At 56.0% G+C, this 18,281-nt stretch overlaps 3 protein-coding genes across 8 annotated transcripts; 2 read left to right on the top strand and 1 right to left on the bottom strand.

Moving 5' to 3' along the window:
- Positions 1-509: 509 nt before the first annotated feature.
- LOC141731738 (THO complex subunit 6-like) lies at positions 510-1,808 on the top strand (the record flags this gene model as incomplete). The annotated part of the gene is made up of 3 exons (XM_074558244.1): positions 510-682; positions 1,158-1,277; positions 1,330-1,808. Coding segments are annotated over 2 exons (257 nt in total), but the record flags the coding sequence as incomplete, so codon positions are not given.
- Positions 1,809-1,907: 99 nt separating this feature from the next.
- LOC141731615 (uncharacterized) lies at positions 1,908-5,691 on the bottom strand. Its single transcript, XM_074558026.1, has 8 exons — positions 5,450-5,691; positions 4,282-4,380; positions 3,442-3,490; positions 3,181-3,233; positions 2,897-2,995; positions 2,666-2,707; positions 2,361-2,450; positions 1,908-1,948 (listed from the first exon to the last, which is right to left on the bottom strand). The coding sequence occupies exons 1-8, from the start codon at positions 5,610-5,612 to the stop codon at positions 1,908-1,910; spliced, it is 636 nt and encodes a 211-aa protein (XP_074414127.1). The 5' UTR covers positions 5,613-5,691.
- Positions 5,692-6,649: 958 nt separating this feature from the next.
- Positions 6,650-18,264, top strand: LOC141731672 (elongation factor Tu, mitochondrial-like). Of its 6 annotated transcripts, none has more exons than XM_074558090.1 (12): positions 6,650-6,776; positions 7,035-7,069; positions 7,952-8,063; positions 8,815-8,981; positions 9,823-9,927; positions 10,547-10,711; positions 11,508-11,640; positions 12,694-12,798; positions 14,351-14,502; positions 15,698-15,817; positions 17,076-17,123; positions 17,466-18,264. In XM_074558090.1, exons 1-12 carry the CDS (start codon positions 6,734-6,736, stop codon positions 17,589-17,591), a joined length of 1,311 nt encoding a protein of 436 aa, XP_074414191.1. In that variant the 5' UTR covers positions 6,650-6,733; the 3' UTR covers positions 17,592-18,264. The 6 variants fall into 6 exon arrangements, with proteins under 6 accessions (XP_074414191.1, XP_074414190.1, XP_074414189.1 ...); XM_074558089.1 differs by lacking the exon at positions 17,076-17,123 and having other exon boundaries at positions 17,418-17,606; positions 17,731-18,264; XM_074558088.1 differs by lacking the exon at positions 17,076-17,123 and having other exon boundaries at positions 17,418-18,264.
- The last annotated feature ends 17 nt before the right edge of the window (positions 18,265-18,281 follow it).

An 18,281-nucleotide genomic window follows, 5' to 3' on the forward strand; every position in this document is an offset into this window, starting at 1 on the left:
AACTGCAGCGCCCTCCCAGTTCATCCCAGTGTAACCCAGTACATCCCACTCCATCCCAGTACATCCCAGTATAACCCAGTAACTCCCACTACAAACCAGTCTTTCCCAGTCCATCCCAGTATAACCCAGTATATCCCCATATAAACCAGTACAACCCATTCCGTCCCAGTTCATCCCAATCCATCTCAGTATATCTCAGTATAACCCAGTATATCCCAGTATAACCCAGTCCATCCCAGTATATCCCAGTCCATCCCAGTCCATCCCAGTCCATCCCATTCCATCCCAGTATAACCCATTCCCTCCCAGTATATCGCAGTATAACCCAGTATAACCCATTCCCTCCCAGTATATCCCAGTATAACCCAGTATAACCCATTCCATCCCAGTATAACCCATTCCCTCCCAGTATATCCCACTATAACCCATTCCCTCCCGGTATATCCCACTATAACCCATTCCCTCCCAGTATATCGCAGTATAACCCAGTATAACCCATTCCATCCCAGTCCCTCCCAGTATATCCCAGTATAACCCGGTCTCTCCTGCCCAGGTGCTGTCCGGGGGCGTCGGCCCCGCCCTTCACCTGCTGCAGCTGAGCGGGGACGTGCGGGGGAGGGTCCCGGTGTCGCCCCCCGCCCTCCGCAGCCTCTGCCTGCACCCCCGCTCACCTGAGCACCAGGTAAACACACCTGGGCACACCTGGGCACACCTGGGTACAGGTAAACGCACCTGGGCACACCTGGGCACACCTGAGCACCAGGTAAACACACCTGGGCACAGGTAAACACACCTGGGCACACCTGGGCACAGGTAAACACATCTAGGTACAGGTAAACACATCTGGGTACAGGTAAATACACCTGGGCACACCTGGGTACAGGTAAACACACCTGGGCACAGGTAAGCACACCTGGGCACACCTGGGCACCAGGTAAACACATCTGGGTACAGGTAAACACACCTGGGCACACCTGGAACACACCTGTGACACACCTGGGATACATCTCGGTACACCTGGGCACACGTGGGATACACCTGAGCACACCCCATAACCCACCTCAGCCTCTGCCTGCCCCCGAGATCACCTGAGCACCAGGTGAGCACACCTGGGCGTGGCCAAGGGTGGGCGTGTCCTGACCCCGCCCCTCCCGCAGGTGCTGACGGTGGCCGGGAACAGCCCCAAGATCGACGTCTTCACCAACCTGGGCTACCGGGCGTTCTCACTGAGCTTCACCTGAGCTCACCTGCGATCACCTGGGCTCACCTGAGATCACCTGAACCTCATCTGAGCTTCACCTGAGCTCACCTGAGCTCACCTGCGCTCACCTGAGATCACCTGAACCTCATCTGAGCTCACCTGGGCTCACCTGAGATCTGAGCTGCCAGGTCTTCACCTGGGCTACAGAGTGTTCTCATTGAGCTTCACCTGAGCTCACCTGGACACACCTGGGCTCACATGGACTGTACCTGAGGCTCACCTGATTATTATAACCTGGGCTCATTTGTGCTCACCTGGGCTACCGGGCATTCTCTGTGAGCTTTACCTGGGCTCACCTGGGTTCACCTGGGCTGTACCTGAGCTCACCTGGGCTCACCTGGGTTCACCTGGGCTGTACCTGAGCTCACCTGGGCTCACCTGGACACACCTGGGTTCACCTGAGCTCACCTGAGCTCACCTGGGCACACCTGGGTTCACCTGGGCTGTACCTGAGCTCACCTGAGCCCCCCCCCCGTTCTCCCCGTTTGGTCCCCCCCAGTTTGACGCAATTCCCCGTTTTGTACAAAAAAACCCAAATTCGTTTTTATTCCGTTGGTTTTTGTGAGAGGGGGAGGGGGCAAAAAAGCGAGTGGGGGAGGAGCCACAAAGGAATGGGGGCGGGGCCACAAGGAGGTGTGGGCGGGGCTCACCCCAGCGGGCCCTCCATGTTCTCATAGGAGGCGGAGTCTGCGGAGGAAGGGGCGGGGTCACTGCGGAGCCCCCTCCCCCATCACAAATCGCCCATCCCCCACCCCATTTGCCCCCTCCCATCTCAATAGGCCCCTCCCCCCATACTATTTAGCTCCTCCCACCTTAATAGGCCCCACCCCAATTTGTCCCTCCCACCCCATTTAGCTCCTCCCCCACTCAAATTAGCCCCTCCCCAACCCCATTTTGGCCCCTCCCCTCCTCATTAAGCCCCTCCCCTATCACTTTGGCCCCTCCCAATTTTACCCATCCCCAATCAGCCCCTCCCACTGCAATAAGCCCCTCCCTCTCCCATCTTTGCCCCTCCCCACCTCAATATGCCCCACCCAATTTAGCCCCTCCCCCCATAAGTTTTGCCCCACCCCCTGTTTTGGCCCCTCCCCTCGCTCACCATCGTCATTGCCCCTCCCCCTCCAGGGCGGCTCCGCCCCCAGCCCCGCCCCCGCCATCATGGCCGCCGCCATCGCCTCATACGGGCCCCCTGCAATGGGGGGGAGGGGCGTCAGAGACAATGGGGGCGGGACAAAGCGCATAGGCCCCGCCCCCACCATTAACCAAGCCCCTCCCCCCACCATTTCTCCACCCGGTTTTCTGCCCCTCCCCTGCTCTTTTACCCGCCCCTCCCCCTCCAAGCCCCTCCCCCATTTGTCTTGCCCCTCCCCCACCCATTTCTATCCCCGCCCCTCCATCCGTTACCTGCCCCTCCCCCCATCAGGGCTGGCGCGTTCTCGTAGCTCCCTATGGAAGGGGGAGGGGCAAAGGGGGAGGGGGAGGGGGAGGAGTCAGCCTGAGGGGAGGGGCCTCCCAAGGCCACGCCCCCCAAGCAGGACCCGCCCCCACCCACATCAAGCCCCTCCATCACCCACCACAGGCCCCTCCCCATTCACTCCAGGCCCCGCCCCCTCCCCCGGCCCCACCCCCTCTAACCATTGTCCGGCTCCTCGTAGCCTTCGTCCCCCTCCTCCTCCTCATCACCATCGACGTCATCAGCCGGGGGGCGGGGCTGGGGCGCGGGGGGGGCGGGGCCTGGAGGGGGTAATAGGGAAACAAAAATTTGGGGGTTTTTGGGTTAATTTCAGGTTATTTTGGGTTAATTTTTGGGTGATTTTGAGGGGTTATTTTGGGTTATTTATTGGGTTAATTTTGGGTCATTTTGGGTGATATTTTGGGGTTATTTTTGGGTTAATTTCGAGTTATTTTGGGTCACTCACCAGTGATGTTCCCATAGGGATTTTGGGGCTCCGGGGGCGACACCCGAAAAAACCTGGGGGGGGGGGGAGGGGAGAGATGGGGGAGGGGTCTCGAGGCTGCCCCTCCCCCACAACCCCCCCGACCCCCTCCCCCACCCCCACTGACCCCGCCCCCAAAAATAACTCCGCCCCCTTATCCCTAAATAACCCCGCCCCCCTGCCGCTCATAGCCCCGCCCCATCCCACAGAGCCCCGCCCCCACCCCTTTGGCCCCGCCCCCACCTCCGCGCCGCCTCCCTCCGGACCCTTCGGCGCTTCCGGTTCCGCAGGGCTGGGGGGGGGAGGGGAAATTGGGGGGGGGGAGGGGCTGGGCTTGCCCCACCCCCCCAAAAAACGGGGGCCGGGACCCCCAAATCCCCAAATTTCGGGACCCCACCCCCGATTTTGGGGCTGAAATCCCAAAAATTCGGGTCCTGAACGCCCCCCCCCCCCCCCCCAGTGCTGCCCCCACCCCCGAATTTTGGGTGCAAATCCCCAGATTTGAATCCCAGACCCTAAATTTTGGGTCCAAACCCCAAATTTTGGCTACAAATCCCCCAGATTTTGGTTCCCACCCCCAAACTTTCACTCCTAGCCCCCAAATTTTGGTTCCAGCCCCAAATTTTGGCAGCAAATCCCCAAATTTTCTTTTCCAGTCCCCAAATTTTGAGTTCTAGTCCCCAAATTTTCATTCCCAGGCCCCAATTTTGGCTCCAAATTCCCAAACCTCTCAAATTCGGACCCCAACCCCCAAATTTGGCTTCTCAGCCCCCAAATTCAGACCCCAGCCCCACAAATTCCGGCCCCGACCCCCCCAAATTTAAATCCTATCATCCAAAACCAGACCCCAAACCCCCAAATTCGGCTCCCACCCCCCCAAATTCGGGCCCCACCCCCCGAAATTTGGGTCCCACTTCCCCGAATTTGGGTTCTCGGCCCCGAAATCCGGATCAGCCCCCCCAAATTTCAATCCTATCACCCAAATTCGGCTCCCACCCCCCAAATTGAGACCCCAAACCCCCCAAATTCAGACCCCGCCCCCCAAATTTTGTGTCCCCCCCCCCCCCAAATTTGGGGTCTCACCTCGGTGCCGCAGGTGCAGCCCCACCAGGACGGCCCCGCCCAGCCCCAGGTAAGCAGCGGCCAAAACCCCCAGGGACCCCCCCAGGGACCCCCACGGGCCTGGGGGAAGGGGCAGGGTCAGCGCGGGCAGGGGGCGGGGCACCGCTGGACCCCGCCCCTCCCCCAGAAAAAAAAAATCCAGGAAAAAAAAAAACCACAAAATACCCTAAAATCCCCCCCAAAATCCACCAAATCCCACCCAAAAATCACTCTAAATACCCCCCAAAATATCCCAAAGTCCTCCCCAAAACCCACCCAAAAAACCCCCAAAACCTCACCCGGAACTGACCCAAAACCTCCCGCCAAAAACGCAGCCAAATTCCGCCCGAAAAATCCCCAAAATTCCCCCAAAACTGAACCCCAAATCCCACACTAAAGGCCCCAAAATCCACCCAAAATCCCACAAAATGTCCCCCAAAAAAAGCCCCCGAAACCTGAAAATGGCCCAAAAAAATCCCCAAAATCTCACCCGGAACCGGCCCAAAATCCACGGCCCAAAACTCCCCAAATTCTCACCCTTATCCCCCAAAATATCCACAAAAATAAACCCCAAATTCCGCCATTAACACCCCAAATCTGCTGCCCCAAAATCCACCCAAAAAATCCCCCCCTAAATTGCCAAAAAATCCCCAAATCTCCCGAAAAATACCAAAGCCCCTCAAAAACCCACAAAATCCCCAAACCCCCCAAAAAATTCCCCAAAAATTGCAAAAAAATCCCCAATGCCCCCCAGAAATACCAAACCCCCCAAAACCCCCCCAAAAATCCCCAAAAAATCCCAAAACCCTCCCAAAATTTTCTGAAAATTACAAATTTTCTCCCACCCAAAGAAATCTCCCAAAATTACGAATTTTCCCCCAAAATCCTCACAAAAATTGTCAAAAAATCCCCAAATCCCCCCAAAAATACCGAACTCCTCAAAACACCCCAAAACCCACCCAAAAATCCCCAAAAATTCGAAAAAATCAAAAAATCCCCCCAAAAATACCAGAGCCCCCCCCAAATTCCCAAAACCCACCCAAAAAATCCCCAAAAAATTCCAAAGCCCCCCCAAAAATCCCAAATTTCCTCCCCCCCAAAAAAACCCCAAATTTCCCGGATTTCCCCCAAATTCTCGCCCCCCCCTCACCTCCCGGCGGGGGGCGGGGCAGCAGCGCCGCCCCTCCCCCTCCCCACTCGCTGCCGTTTTCCCGCGCTCCGGGGGTCGCGGCCGCCCCTCCCCCACCCCCCCCGGCCCCCCGCCCCTCCCCCACGGCCGCGAGCGCCGCCAGGACCCCCCAGAGCGCGCGCATCGCCGTGACGTCACACACCGACCCCCCCCGCGTGACGTCATCTCCGCCGGGGGGAACCCCCCGAGCGTGACGGGGCCGCCCCTCCCCCCACCCCTGAGGGGGTGTGACGTCATCTCCCGTGGGAACCCCTCGGAGCGTGACGGGGCCGCCCCACCCCCTACCCCCCCAAAAAATACCCCAAAATTTTGGGGAGATTTGGGGAAATTTTCGGAATTTTGGGGGGAAATTTTCGGAATTTTGGGGGGAAATTTTGGGAAATTTGGGGGATTGTTTGGGGGGATTTTGGGGCGCATTTTTTGGGGGGATTTGGGGGATTTTTGGGGGGATTTTGAGGGCGTTTAGGGGAATTTTGGTGATTTTAGGAGATTTTGGGCAGATTTAAGGAGATTTTGGGGAAATATTAATGGAGATTTGGGGATTTTTCTGGGAATTTTGGAGGGAAATTGGGAAGATTTGGGGAATTTGGGGAATTTTGAGAGGGTTTAGGGTGATTTTGGGAAATTTTGGGGAGGTTTTGAGGGGATTAGTGGGAATTTGGGGGGGGATTTTGGGTGAATTTTTGGGGAGATTTGGGGATTTTTACGGGCTTTGAGGGATTTAGGGTGATTTTGAAGGGGATTTGGGGGGTTTGGTAAATTTTGGGGAGAGTTGGGGGAATTTTGGGAGATTTTGGGGGGATTTTGGGTGGATATTTTTTTATTTATTATTATTATAGGGAATTTGCGGGGGAGTTCGTTATTTTGGCTGGTCTGGATTTTTTTAAATTTTATTTTTGGGGTTTTTGGGGCTTTTTGTGGGGGTAAGAGTTCCTGTCATAGGAGGAACTGAGAAAAGCGGGGGAGGGGCGGCATTAGGGGCCTCTTGGGGGGAATTTGGGGCATTTTGGGGTTTGAGGAGGCAGAGAAATCCTCGCCATGCCCTGCTGGGGCAGCGGAGTCATTTTGGGGCGATTTCCGGCCATTTTGGGGCTCCCGGGGCTTTTTTTTTGCCACCCCCCACACAGAGTCCTCCAGGACCACCGAGTTGAGTCCGCCGGGGCGGCCAGAGCGGCGCGCGGGAAAGCCGGGCGGGAGGCGGGGCCGGAAGCTGCCTCAGGGGCACTTCCGGCGCGGCGGAGCAAGATGGCGGCGTGCGCGGCGCTGCTGCTGCGCGGGGCCCTCGCGGGTGCGGCGGAATTTGGGGCGAATTTCGGCGATTTTGGGGCTTTTTGGGGGAAAATTCGGGCGGGATGGGGGCGGGGAGGGGCTGGGGGAGGGGGTGGGGGGGGGAGGGGGATTTGGGGGTGAAGGTCACGGGGGGGCGGGGCCGGCAGGGTCACCCCAAAATCGCGTCAATTGGCCCCAGAATGGGCCCGGAATTGCCGAAAATCGCTGAAATTCGCCCCAAAATTCTCAGTTTTATTTCATTCATCCCTTTCTGCAGGTGTTCGCGGCCGAGGGCTCCGGGTCCTGAGCACGGTGAGCGGGGATTTGGGGGGATTTTGAGACAATTTTGAGTCATTTTGAGGGAATTTTAGGTTTTTTTTGATCCACTTTTAACCAGGTTTAGGCCGATTTTGGGGTCGGTTTTGCGTTTCCTGCTCGCGGGTTTTTTTGGGCGGTTTCTGTTGATTTTTGGGGGGAGTTTTGAGGTTTTTCGGGCTTTATTTTTGGGTTTTTCGGGGGTTTGTTTTGAGGCGTTTGGGGAGATTTTTTGGGGAGATTTTGCAAGTTTTTTGGGAATTTTTGGGGGGGATTTCAAGGTTTTTCTTGGGGGATTTTGGGGGTTTTTTAGGGGAATTTCAGGGGTATTTTGGGGACTTTTTGGGGGTTTATTGTGAGGGTTTTCTGGTTGTTTTTTTGGGGTTATTTTCAGTGGTTTTGTGCCCCCTGGCCCCTCCCCAATTTGGGGTTTTTTTGGGGTATTTTTGGGATATTTTGGGGGGAATTTCAGGGATTTTTTGGCAAGTTTTTCCTGGAGTTTTTTTGTGAGATTTTGGGTTTTTTTGTGGGGTTTTTTGGGTTTATTTTTGGTATTTTTGTGTCCCCTGATCCCTCCCCAATTTTGGGGTTTTTAGTGGCTTTTTTGGGGGGAATTTCAGGAATTTTTGGCAAGTTTTTTTCTGGGGTTTTTTTGGGGAGATTTTGGGGTTTTTTGTGGGGTTTGCTTTGGACTTATTTTTGGTGGTTTTGGGTCCCCTGACTCCTCCCCAATTTGGGATTTTTTGGGGAGTTTTTGGGGGAATATCAGGGATTTTTTGGGATTTTTTTCCCGCTTTTTTTGGGGATATTTGGGGAGGATTTTGGGGTTTTTCCGTGGGGATTTTTTTGGGTTCATTTTCGGCGTTTTTGGGTCCCCAGGCCCCCCCCAAGGCCAAGGTCGCCTTCGTGAGGGACAAACCCCACCTGAACGTGGGCACCATCGGGCACGTGGACCACGGGAAAACCACCCTGACTGCTGCCATCACCAAAGGTAAATCCAAAACGGGGTAAAAAACGGAGAAATTGGGAAAAAACGGGGTTAAAATAGCCAAAACCGGGGAAAACTGGGGTAAAAATTTATTTGAAATACAGAAAACGGGGTTAAACATTGCAAGATCGCCCTGAGTGCTGCTATCACCAAAGGGGAGCCTGAATTAATTAATTTTCGGGGTCCCTCCCCCAGTGTTATCAGCGGGGGGCGGGGCTGGATCTGAGCTGGGTTTTTGGGGCAAATTTTGGGGTTTTTAGGGTGAGTTCCGGGGGTTTTTGGGGTGAATTTTGGGGGTAAATTCTGGAAGTTTTGGGGTAAATTTTAGGGTGAATTTTGAGGTTTTTGGGGTAAACATTGGGCATTTTGGGGTAAATTTGTAGGTTTTGGGGTGATTTCTGAGGTGAATCCTGGGGGCTTTGGGGTAAATTTTGGGGGTAAATTCTGGGATTTTGGGGTGAATTTTGGGGTGAATTCCAGGGATTTTGGGTTCAGGGGGTTCTGTAGATTTCAAAGGTGGTTTGAGGGGAAATCATTAATAATTGTGGGGTGTCATTGATAATTTTTTGGGACCCCTCCCCCTCAGTGTTATCAGTGGGGGGCGGGGCCGGATCTGAGCTAGATTTTGGTGCAAATTTCGGGATTTTTGGTGCGAATTTCAGAATTTTTGGTGTGAAGTTCGGGGTTTTTGGGTTCGGGGGGATCACTGACATTTTGGGGTTAATTAATGATTTTTTGGGACCCCTCCCCCCAGTGTTATCCGCGGGGGGCGGGGCCCAGTTCCGCCCCTACGAGGAGATTGACAGCGCCCCCGAGGAGAAGGCGCGGGGCATCACCATCAACGCTGCCCACGTGGAGTACAGCACCCCCAAACGCCACTACGCCCACACCGACTGCCCGGGGCACGCTGACTACGTCAAGGTGAGGCTTCCCCAAAAAAACCCCGAGTTTTTGGGCCGAAAAACGGGGATTTTGGGAAAAAAACGGCGTTTTTGGGGGGAAAATCGGGGAGTACAGCGCCCCCAAACGGCGCTGCGCCCACACCGGCTGCCCGGGGCACGTGGGTTACGTCAAGGTGAGGGTTCCACAAAAAAACCCCGAGGTTTTGGGGTAAAAATTCGAGTTTTGGGAAAAAAAAATCCCGTGGGAAAATGAACTGTGGGGGTGGCGCCACCCGGTGGTGGCTGCGGGAACTGCAGGGGGAGCCAAAAATCTCCCAAATTCACTCAAAAAATCCTCAGTTTCACACAGAATCGCCCTAAATTCTGGGGGAAAAAAGGCCCAATTTTTCCCCAAAAATCTGAGGTTTTGGGGAAACATGGGGTTTTGGGAAAAATGGGGTTTTCTTAGGAAAAACGGGGGTTTTGGGGGAAAATCGAAATTTTTTGCCCAAAAAAATTTCCAAAAAAATCTCCCAAAAATTCCAGAAAAATTCCCCAAAGAACCCCCAAGATTTCCCCCGGAAACTCCAGAAAAAAATCCTCCAAAATTAAAAAAAAACCCCAAAGTTTAAAAAAAACATTTCCCCGAAATTCCAAAAAAAATCCCAAAAAATTCCAGAGTAAAAATCCCCAAAATTCCAAAACAAATCCTCAAAATTTCCATAAAAAATCCCCAAAGTTCCTCAAAAAATCCCCAAAATTTCCAGAAAAAATTCCCAACAAAATCCAAAAATTCCCTAAAAAATCCCCAAAAAATCCCAAAAATCCCCAGAATTTCCCGGTTTCCCCGAATGACCCGAAATCGCCGTTTCTGCCCCCAGAACATGATCACGGGCACCGCCCCCCTGGACGGCGTCATCCTCGTGGTGGCCGCGACCGACGGGCAGATGCCGCAGACCCGGGAGCACCTGCTATTGGCCAGACAGGTAAAGGGGGCGTGGCCAGGGGCAGGGGGCGGGGCCAGGCACAGGGGGCGTGGTTATGTGTGAGGCAGGTCAGACACAGCAGACGCCGCAGACCCGGGAGCACCTGCTATTGGCCAGACAGGTAAAGGGGGCGTGGCCAGATGGGAAATGGGCGTGGCCAGGTGCAGGGGGCGGGGCTAGGTACAGGGGGCGTGGTTATGTGTGAGGCAGGTCAGACACAGCAGATGCCGCAGACCCGGGAGCACCTGCTATTGGCCAGACAGGTAAAGGGGGCGTGGCCAGGTGAGAAATGGGCGTGGCCAGGCGAGAAATGGGCGTGGCCAGGTGTGACAGGCGCGAGGCCAAACAGGTGAGACACCGTACCTAGTGCTGCCCAGACAGGTGACATTGGTGCAGCCGCACAGGTAAAGGGGCGTGGCCAGAGCAGCTCCACTGCCTCCCATTGGCTGCATTTGCCGTGGTGGAAGGGGGCGTGGCCTCACCTGGGTCTCACCTGCCCAGGTGGGCGTGCGCCACGTCGTGGTTTACCTGAACAAGGCGGACGTGGTGCTGGGTTAGGTTAGATTACAGGTGTGTTCAGGTGTATCCCCGGTGTCTCACCTGTCCCTCACCTGCGCAGGTGGGCGTGCGCCACGTCGTGGTTTACCTGAACAAGGCGGACGCGGTGCCGGACCCGGAGCTGCTGCCCCTGGTGGAGCTCGAGGTGCGGGAGCTGCTCAGCGAGTTCGGCTTCGACGGAGAGAAAACGCCCGTGGTGGTGGGGTCGGCGCTGTGCGCGCTGCAGGTAAAGCTGGGCACACCTGGGCACACCTGGGCACACCTGGGAACCCTTGGGAACCCTTGGGAACAGCTAAACATCAATACTGATCAATAATGATCAATGGAGATCAATGCGCCAAACGCCCGTGGTGGTGGGGTCGGCGCTGTGCGCGCTGCAGGTAAAGCTGGGCACACCTGGGCACACCTGGGTACACCTGGGAACATCTGGGCACACCTGGGTACACCTGGGCACACCTGGGCACACCTGGGCACAGTTACAGACCAATGGGGATTGATAGTGATCAATGGGGATTGATGGAGATCAATGCGCCAAACGCCCGTGGTGGTGGGGTCGGCGCTGTGTGTGCTGCAGGTACACCTGGGCACACCTGAGCACACCTGGGCACACCTGGGCACACCTGGGCACCCATGGCAACAGTTACAGACCAATGGGGATTGATAGTGATCAATGGGGATTGATAGAGATCAATGCGCCAAACGCCCATTGTGGTGGGGTCGGCTCTGTGCGCGTTACAGGTAATACCTGGGCACACCTGGGCACACCTGGGCACACCTGGGCACACCTGGGCACACCTGGGCACACCTGAGGGGTCATGGGAACCCATAGGAACCAATGGGAACAGCCAGGGATCAATAACTGATCAATAACGATCAGCTCAGTAAACGCCTGGGTTACCTGTGTGTCCTCACCTGTCCCTCACCTGTCCCTTACCTGTCCCTCACCTGTCTCACCTGTCCCTCACCTGTCCCACCTGTCCCTCACCTGTCCCACCTGTCCCTCACCTGTCCCACCTGTGCAGGACCGTGACCCCGAGCTGGGTTTAAATTCGGTGCTGAAGCTGCTCGAGGCCGTGGACTCGCACATCCCGCAGCCCCCGCGGGACCTGGAGCGGCCCTGCCTGCTGCCCATCGAGGCCGTGCACTCCATTCCAGGTAAATACACCTGAGACACACCTGTACACACCTGTACACACCTGTACACACCTGTACACACCTGTACAGCACCTTTATAGCGCGTTTATAGCCCTTATACATCACCTGTCGCACCTGTGTCACACCTGTCACACCTGTGTGCCTGTCCCTGCCTGCTGCCCATCGAGGCCGTGCACTCCATAACAGGTAAATACACCTGTGGCACACCTGTGACACACCTGTACAGCACCTTTACCACACTTATGTAGTGTTTATGTAACATACATTATACCTGTGACTCACCTGTGACTCACCTGTGACACACCTGTATGGCTCCTATACAGGGTTTATATCAGATGTGTTACACATGTGTTACACCTGTGTCACCTGTCCGTTAGGGTGTGGCACGGTGCTCACCTGTCTGCTACCTGTCCCATCTCACCTGTCTGTCCATTACCTGTCTGTCCCTCACCTGTCCCTTTACCTGCGTGTCTCCTGTGTTTATCTCACCTGTCCCTTACCTGTCTCACCTGTCCCATCTCACCTGTCCAACCCTCACCTGTCCGTCCCTTTACCTGCCAGGGCGTGGCACGGTGGTCACCAGCACTCTGGGGTGTGGAAGTGCCCCTCTGTGTCACACCTGTGTCACACCTGTGTCTCACCTGTGTCTCACCTGTGTCTCACCTGTGTCTCACCTGTGTCTCACCTGTGTCACACCTGTGTCTCACCTGTGTCTCACCTGTGTCTCACCTGTGTCACACCTGTGTCTCACCTGTGTCTCACCTGTGTCACACCTGTGTCACACCTGTGTCTCACCTGTGTCTCACCTGTGTCACACCTGTGTCACACCTGTGTCTCACCTGTGTCTCACCTGTGTCTCACCTGTGTCACACCTGTGTCTCACCTGTGTCTCACCTGTGTCACACCTGTGTCACACCTGTGTCTCACCTGTGTCTCACCTGTGTCTCACCTGTGTCACACCTGTGTCTCACCTGTGTCTCACCTGTCTGTGTCTCACCTGTCCCTTTACCTGCGTGTCTGCTGTGTTTATCTCACCTGTCCCTCACCTGTCAGGGCGTGGCACGGTGGTCACCGGCACTCTGGAGCGCGGAACTCTCCGGAAGGGCGACGAGGTGGAGCTGCTGGGCTACGGCCGGCAGCTGAAATCCACAGTGACCGGTGAGTGACCACTGAGTGACCACTGACCACACACTGACCATTGAGTGACCGGGGTGGAGCTGCTGGGCTACGGCCGGCAGCTGAAATCCACAGTGACCGGTGAGTGACCACGAGTGACCACACACTGACCACTGAGTGACCATTGATCACACACTGACCATTGAGTGACCGGGGTGGAGCTGCTGGGCTATGGCCGGCAGCTGAAATCCACAGTGACCGGTGAGTGACCACACTGACCACTGAGTGACCACACTAACCACTGACCTGTGAGTGACCACACTGAGCGCTGAGTGACCACTGACCACACACTGACCATTGAGTGACCACTGAGTGACCAATGACTGATCGGGGTGGAGCTGCTGGGCTATGGCCGGCAGCTGAAATCCACAGTGACCGGTGAGTGACCACTGACTGACCACTGACCGCATAGATCCCCCATTTAACCCCATAGACCCCACATTTAACCCCACAAATCTCACATTTAACCCCATAAATCAGAGATTTAACCCCATAAAATGCTATAAATGTAATATTTCACAGGCATTGAGGTGTTCCACAGGAGCCTGGAGGTGGCCGGGGACAATTTGGGGGCCCTCCTGCCCCATAGATCCCCATAGATCCCACATTTTACCCCATAGATCCCACATTTAACCCCATAGATCCTACATTTAACCCCATAAATCACTATAAATTATATAAAACTTTATATTTTAGGCATTGAGATGTTCCACAGGAGCCTAGAGGTGGCCGAGGCCGGGGACAATCTCGGTGCTCTCCTGCGGGGGCTGCGCAGGGAGGACGTGCGCCCCATAGAGCCCACATTTAACCCCATAAATCACTGTAAATGATATAAATTTATATAAATTTCACATTTCACAGGCATTGAGATGTTCCACAAGAGCCTGGAGGTGGCCGAAGCAGGCGATAACCTCGGTGCCCTGCTCCGGGGGCTGCGCAGGGAGGACGTGCGCCCCATAGATCCCACATTTAACCCCATAAATCCCTATAAATGATATAAATTTATATAAATTTCAGGCATTGAGATGTTCCACAAGAGCCTGGAGGTGGCTGAAGCCGGGGATAATTTGGGGGCTCTGCTCCGGGGGCTGCGCAGGGAGGACGTGTGCCCCATAGCCCCCATAGATCCCACATTTAACCCCATAAATGCCAGGTTTAACCCCATAAATCCCTATAAATGATATAAATTTATATAAATTTCAGGCATTGAGATGTTCCACAGGAGCCTGGAGGTGGCTGAAGCAGGGGATAACCTCGGGGCGCTGCTGCGGGGGCTGCGCAGGGAGGACGTGCGCCCCATAGAGCCCATAGACCCCACATTTAACCCCATAAATCCCTGTAAATGATATAAATTTATATAAATTTCAGGCATTGAGATGTTCCACAAGAGCCTGGAGGTGGCTGAAGCAGGCGATAACCTCGGTGCCCTGCTCCGGGGGCTGCGCAGGGAGGACGTGCGCCCCATAGCCCCCATAGAGCCCACATTTAACCCCGTAGATCCCACATTTAACCCCATAAATGCCGTGTTTGACAGGCATTGAGATGTTCCACAAGAGCCTGGAGGTGGCCGAAGCCGGCGATAACCTTGGTGCCCTCCTGCGGGGGCTGCGCAGGGAGGACGTGCGCCGGGGAATGGTCGTGGCCCAGCCGGGGACGCTGCAGCCCCAGCAGAAGGTGGAGGCGCAGGTGGGCACCCGCACGTGGGGGGTGTGGGGGGCTGGATATGGGGCTGGATATGGGGTTATGTGGGGGTGGATATGGGGCAGGATTTGGGGTTATTTGGGGGTGGATATGGGGCTGGATTTGGGGTTATTTGGGGTTGAATATGGGGCAGAATTTGGGGTTATTTGGGGCAGGATTTGGGGTTATTTGGGGCAGGATTTGGGGCTATTTAGGGGTTGATTTGGGGCAGAATTTGGGGTTATTTAGGGGTGAATTTGGGATTATTTGGGGTGGATATAGGGCAGCATTTGGGGTTATGTGGGGCAGGATTTGGGGTTATTTGGGGGTGGATATGGGGCAGGATATGGGGCTATTTGGGGGTGGATATGGGGCAAAATGGGGGTTATTTGGAGTGGGATTAGGGGTTATTTAGGGGTGGATTTGGGGCAGAACTTGGGGCTATTTGGGGGTGGATTTGGGGCACAATTTTGGGTTATGTGGGGCAGGATTTGGGGTTATTTGGGGGTGGATATGGGGCAGGATTTGGGGTTATGTGGGGCAGGATTTGGGGCAGGTGTGGGGCAGGATTTGTGTGCGGGTTTTAGGGCAGGATTTGGGTTATGTGGGGCAGGATTTAAAGCAGGATTTGGGGTAAGATTGGGGTATTTTGGGGCAGGATTGGGGTTACATGGGGCAGGATTTATAGCAGATTTTAGGGCAGGATTTTGGGGGGCAGGATGGGCGTTATTTGGGGCAGGATTTGGTGCAAATTTGGGGTTTTTTTTGGGCAGGTTTGGGGTTTTTGGGGGCAGGATTTATAGCAGATTTTAGGGCAGGATTTTGGGACAGGGTGGGCGTTATTTGGGGTAGGATTTATAACACATTTTGGGGTAGGATTGGGGTTATTTGGGTGACGGTTTATGACAGATTTTGGGGCAGGATTTGGGGCAGGTTTGGGGTTATGAGGGGCAAGATTTGGGGCATGTGTGGGGCAGGATTTTGGGGCAGGATTGATATTAATTTGGGGCAGGTTTGGGGTTTTTTGGGGCAGGATTTATAGCAGATTTTAGGGTAGGATTTTGGGGGGCAGGATGGGCGTTATTTGGGGCAGACTTTGGGGCAGGTTTGGGGTTTTTTGTGTCAGGATTTGGGTTATATGGGGCGGGATGTGGGGCAGCCGCACAGGCCTGTGGGGAGTTAACCCTTTCGTGCCCCCCAGGTGTACGTGCTGTCCCCGCAGGAGGGCGGGCGCCACAAACCCTTCGTGTCCCACTACGCGCCCGTGATGTTCTCGCACACCTGGGACATCGCCTGCAGGGTCCTGCTGCCCCCCGGCAAGGTGGGGACAGCTCTGTGGGGCTGGGGGGATCTGTGGGGCAAGGAGGGATCTGTGGGGCTGGGGGGGATCTGTGGGGCAGGGAGGGATCTGTGGGGCTGGGGGGATCTGTGGGGCTGGGAGGGATCTGTGGGGCTGGGGGGATCTGTGGGGCTGGGGGGATCTGTGGGGTTTGTGGGTGGTTGTGGGGTCTGTGGGTCCCATCACACACCTGGGACATCGCCTGCAGGGTCCTGCTGCCCCCCGGCAAGGTGAGAGGATCTGTGGGGTGATCTATGGGGCAGGGAGGGATCTGTGGGGCTGGGCAGGATCTCTAGGTCTCACCCCAAACATTTCTGCCCCACAGGATCTTGCGATGCCGGGCAAAGACGTGGCTGTGGGGCAGGGGGGATCTGTGGGGTCTGTAGGGTCGGTTTAACTGGATCTGTGGGTCTCACCCCACACATTTTTCCCCCATTTTAGGATCTGGTGATGCCGGGCAAAGACGCGGCTGTGGGGCAGGGGGTTCTGTGGGGTCTGTAGGGTCACTCTAACAGGATCTGTGGGTCTCACCCCACACTTCTTTTCCCTCCAGGACTTGGTGATGCTGGGCAAGGACACGGCTGTGGAGTCTATAGGGCAAATCCCAGAGGATTTATAGGATCTATGGGTCTCACCCCACACTTTTATAGGATCTGTGGGTCTCACCCCACACATTTCTGCCCCACAGGAGCTGCTGATGCCAGGAGAAGACACCACCCTGACCCTGTTATTGGGGCAGCCCATGGTGCTGGAGCAGGGGGGATCTATGGGGTGTATGGGGTGTATGGGGCTGATCTAACACAATCTATGGGGTCTATAGGGCTGATCTAACGCAATCTATGGGATCTATGGGTCTGATCTATGGGTCTGTGCCCCACAGGAGCTGGTGATGCCGGGCGAGGACGCTGCCCTGACCATGCTATTGCGCCAGCCCATGGTGCTGGAGCAGGGCCAGCGTTAGGGGATCTATGGGGTCTATGGGGTTTATAGGATCTATAGGGCTGATCTAACACAATCCATGGGTCTGGCAGGATCTGTGGGTCTCACCCCACACATTTCTCTCTTTCAGGAGCTGGTGATGCCGGGCGAGGACGCCACACTGACCATGCTATTGAGGCAGCCCATGGTGCTGGAGCAGGGCCAGCGTTAGGGGATCTATGGGGTCTATGGGGCTGATCTAACACAATCTATGGGTCTGGCAGGATCTGTGGGTCTCACCCCACACATTTCTCTCTTTCAGGAGCTGGTGATGCCGGGCGAGGACGCCACACTGACCATGCTATTGAGGCAGCCCATGGTGCTGGAGCAGGGCCAGCGTTAGGGGATCTATGGGGTCTATGGGGCTGATCTAACACAATCTATGGGTCTGGCAGGATCTGTGGGTCTCACCCCACACATTTCTCTCTCTCAGGAGCTGGTGATGCCCGGTGAGGACGCCACGCTGACCATGTTATTGCGCCAGCCCATGGTGCTGGAGCAGGGCCAGCGTTAGGGGATCTATGGGGTCTATAGGGCTGATCTAACACAATCCACGGGATCTATGGGGCTGATCTAACACAATCTATGGGTCTGTGCCCCACAGGAGCTGGTGATGCCCGGCGAGGACGCCACGCTGACCATGCTGCTCCGCCAGCCCATGGTGCTGGAGCAGGGCCAGCGCTTCACCCTCCGCGACGGCGCCCGGACCATCGGCACCGGGGTGGTGGCCAAGGTGCTGCCCATGGGGGAGGGGGACAGGGAGATCAGCTGGGGCTGACCACGCCCACAGAGCCTGACCACGCCCCCCATGGAGCTGACCACGCCTCCCCATCCATTGACATCACCCATCTCTCCATTGCTGCCCGTGGGGGAGGGGGGACAGGGAGATCATCTGGGGCTGACCACGCCCCCCACACTCTGACCACGCCCCCCATGGGGTGTGATCCCACCCCCTCAGTGCTGACCCCGCCCCCATTGGCTGACTCCTCCCCTCCATTGCTGCTAATGGGGGAAGAGGACAGGGAGCTCTGCTGGGGCTGACCACGCCCCCAGTGAGCCCCGCCCCCCATGGGCTGTGGCCCCGCCCCCACCCACAGGCGTTAGCTCCTCCCCCAGAGGCATTGGCCCCTCCCACAAAGGGCTCAGCCCCTCCCCCTACAAGGGTTTAACCCCACCCCCACGTGGGTCAGCCCCTCCCCCATTGTCAGGGGTCAGCCCCCAAAGGGGCGGGGGTCAGGTCTGAAGGGCGGGGTCAGGTCTGGGGGGCGGGGTCAGGTCTGGGGGCGGGGTCGGTTCTGGGGGGCGGGGGTCAGTTCTGAGCCGTTCCAAAGGGGGGAATGGGGGGGGCGGGATCTGTCTGTCAATCACGGTTCAGGGGGGCGTGGCCGTGCTGTCGCCCCTCCCCCAATAAAGGCTCCACCTCCGTTGTGGTTTTTTTTTTTTCATTTTTATTCCGTTTTTTAAATTT

This window comes from Zonotrichia albicollis, chromosome 24, assembly GCF_047830755.1.
Source record: "Zonotrichia albicollis isolate bZonAlb1 chromosome 24, bZonAlb1.hap1, whole genome shotgun sequence".
Taxonomy (NCBI): domain Eukaryota; kingdom Metazoa; phylum Chordata; class Aves; order Passeriformes; family Passerellidae; genus Zonotrichia; species Zonotrichia albicollis.

What these genes read in the sequence shown, in the direction of transcription:
- LOC141731615 (XM_074558026.1), bottom strand. Translation starts at nt 5,612, where the DNA reads ATGCGCGCGCTCTGGGGGGTCCTGGCGGCGCTCGCGGCCGTGGGGGAG. An exon ending in GCTGCACCTGCGGCACCGAG is followed by an intron (nt 3,491 to 4,281) that starts GTGAGACCCCAA and finishes TCCCCCCCCCAG; the next exon opens with CCCTGCGGAACCGGAAGCGC. An exon ending in CCTGATGGGGGGAGGGGCAG is followed by an intron (nt 2,451 to 2,665) that starts GTAACGGATGGA and finishes CCCCCATTGCAG; the next exon opens with GGGGCCCGTATGAGGCGATG.
- LOC141731672 (XM_074558090.1), top strand. Translation starts at nt 6,734, where the DNA reads ATGGCGGCGTGCGCGGCGCTGCTGCTGCGCGGGGCCCTCGCGG. An exon ending in ACCTGCTATTGGCCAGACAG is followed by an intron (nt 9,928 to 10,546) that starts GTAAAGGGGGCG and finishes TCACCTGCGCAG; the next exon opens with GTGGGCGTGCGCCACGTCGT. An exon ending in CGGCGCTGTGCGCGCTGCAG is followed by an intron (nt 10,712 to 11,507) that starts GTAAAGCTGGGC and finishes CCACCTGTGCAG; the next exon opens with GACCGTGACCCCGAGCTGGG.